Raw genomic sequence first — 2624 nt, 5'->3', positions numbered from 1 at the left:
CTTCTACATGCACATTGGAGGAGGTTGCTTCAAGCTGCAAGGCTGTTTGCTTCATTCAAACTGTCGAACTTATTATTCCAACTCTCATGATCTCCATACGTCTTCACTGATTTATGTGCTTTTACAACAAATAGGTAATTTCTTTCTTTGTAAATAGGCTTTCAAGAGAGATATAACAGCAAATATGGTACAAAGAGCTGAACGCAATGGGTTCAGGGCTATAATTCTCACTGCTGATACTCCTAGGCTAGGTAGAAAGGAGGCTGATATAAGGAATAAGTAAGTTGTATATTCAATCGTTGTTATTCAAGTCTGAGAAAAATCCTTATCATGATTCATCTTCATTCTACTCCGGAAGTAGCCGGTTTCATTATTCAGTACTTGAGAATTAATGCAGAATGATCTCGCCTCCTTTCAGGAACTTTGAAGGTCTTATATCAACTGAACTTGCTTCTGTAAGTAAAACCGTAACAATTCAGGCTTTTACGAAAAGCATTTATTAGACAAATTACATGTTAAGTGATGCTGTAATTAGCCATGGATATATCAACTTGAAAATAGTTTACACTACGCTTACTGATCCACAGATAAAATTCTGCAGGACAAAGGCTCAAATGTTGAAGCTTACGCTGCAGAAACTCTTGATCCTTCGTTTTGCTGGAAGGTACAAGATTTAAAATTTTAAATATATGTGTTCCTTAATACCACATGAGAAGATCATAAGACCAAATGTAGTCATGATCCTCAAATGCAAAATTTTGTCGATGCTGTCAATACCTATGTTAAAATATGTAAAATTGCTGAGCTTAAAAGTACTTTAGGGAAGGATCATATCTAGTTTCATAGTTTCTGGAGTTCAATACAAATATGATCCCTATATTCAATTCTTGTGTAATCCTCATATTCTCCGAAAACTTTGCAGGATATAGCGTGGTTAAAATCAATTACCAAGTTGCCAATTCTGATTAAGGGTGTGCTCACTTGTGAAGATGGTAATAATTTTTATCACTGAACCTTACCTTAAGTCAACAGGAACTCAAATCTGCTTCATATGTCATGTACATGTTTCCATGAGGTTTTCTCTAAATTCTATATATGTTTCCATGGAACACACTGAATATTTGAAATGTTTTAACATATACATATTCGTAATTGTCAAAGTTGATCATGGTTTATAGGAAATACTTCAATATGTTTTAACATATGTAAACTTGATTTTGCTATAAATTGAGCATTTCTTGCACAGAATTTCTTATAGTACTATATTTTGCTGCAACCAAAGCAATTGAAGCCGGAGTTGCAGGAATTATCGTCTCTAACCATGGAGCTCGACAGCTGGATTACACTCCAGCATCTATTTCTGTTCAGTTCAAAGAACAAAAGGTTTTTGAAGTCTTTTGGATGTGCTTAAGCATTCAGAACTGAAATACAAGCTCATTTAAAATTCTTTCCTACTGAAAAATGAAATGTGTTATTTACAATCTTAAAAAGTTTAGGAACTATAAACTTGAAATCTCCTCTTTATAGCATGTGCATTGTATATATTCCTCCTTAATTTCAAAGTGGTGTCAGGTGGTCCATGCTGTTCAAGGTAAAGTTCCAGTACTTCTTGACGGAGGAATTAGGCGAGGAACGGACATATTCAAGGCGTTAGCACTAGGCGCAAAAGCTGTTCTGGTGAATTTAATTGATTTACAGAAATGAATTTAACTTATATACACTAAGAGTGTATGTAATTATCATATATTCCTGCAGATTGGTCGACCAGTCATCTACGGCCTGGCCGCTAAGGGGGAGACCGGAGTAAAGCAAGTTATTGAAATGCTCAAGAATGAATTGGAGCAGACCATGGCTCTTGCTGGCTGCTGCACTTTGGATGACATTACCAGAAGCCATGTTGTAACAGAGAAAGAAAGGTTCCTATGTAGGATGTAGTTTCATCCTATGTTCCTCTAAATAATGGCCTAGCCCCAAACTCTACACAATCTTTTCGTATCTTGCTTTGTAATAATCTGCAATCTGCAGAAGCATTATCAAAATGCTTTACGATTTCTGCTCCTCTCCAGTAACTAAATCCTTGTATTAGATTGTGCTAATTTCCGTATAGTATACAATAAAGGATGATCAGTTGAACATCTTTCGTCGAAAATTAATACCAAGTACATATGTCAAAAGTTATATTTTATATGTTAACCCGTTCCATTAAACTTACCCACACCTAGAACATCAAATTATATCGATTTACCATTTATTAAATGATTAATGAGGTGAGTGTGTATGATGATGAACTATGATTAATTAATAAAAGAGTTAATACATATAACTCTAAATTTAACATTAAATTATAACTTTGACCTTAAACTTTGATAATGCACAAATAGGATCTTTAACCTCCGATTTTGCAACCCCAGGCGTGAGTTTCACTCACGCCTACGTGGAAAGGTAATCCAATTATACGGTGTCACATCTTGTTAGAAGGACTGACTTGGAGGAAGGTCATATTTGTGCAGTTTTGAATAGTTAAAAGGTCATATTTGTGCACTATCAAAGTTTTGCTTTTTGTGTTAAAAAGGCGTCGTTTCTTCTTCAACACCTAATTTTTTTTTAATTAAAAATCGAACCCG

At 34.9% G+C, this 2624-nt stretch overlaps 1 protein-coding gene across 1 annotated transcript; it reads left to right on the top strand.

Annotated features, from left to right (window-relative positions):
- Positions 1-8: 8 nt before the first annotated feature.
- Positions 9-2090, top strand: LOC124894141 (peroxisomal (S)-2-hydroxyacid oxidase GLO4-like; the record flags this gene model as incomplete). The annotated part of the gene is made up of 8 exons (XM_047404891.1): positions 9-62; positions 158-279; positions 398-455; positions 602-664; positions 923-992; positions 1259-1383; positions 1573-1677; positions 1756-2090. Coding segments are annotated over 8 exons (777 nt in total), but the record flags the coding sequence as incomplete, so codon positions are not given.
- Positions 2091-2624: the final 534 nt, after the last annotated feature.

The sequence above is a fragment of the Capsicum annuum genome, unplaced genomic scaffold (genome assembly GCF_002878395.1).
Source record: "Capsicum annuum cultivar UCD-10X-F1 unplaced genomic scaffold, UCD10Xv1.1 ctg70459, whole genome shotgun sequence".
NCBI classification, from domain to species: domain Eukaryota; kingdom Viridiplantae; phylum Streptophyta; class Magnoliopsida; order Solanales; family Solanaceae; genus Capsicum; species Capsicum annuum.
Note: the sequence above shows the minus strand (reverse complement) of the source record. Positions and strands in the feature narration are given on the sequence as shown.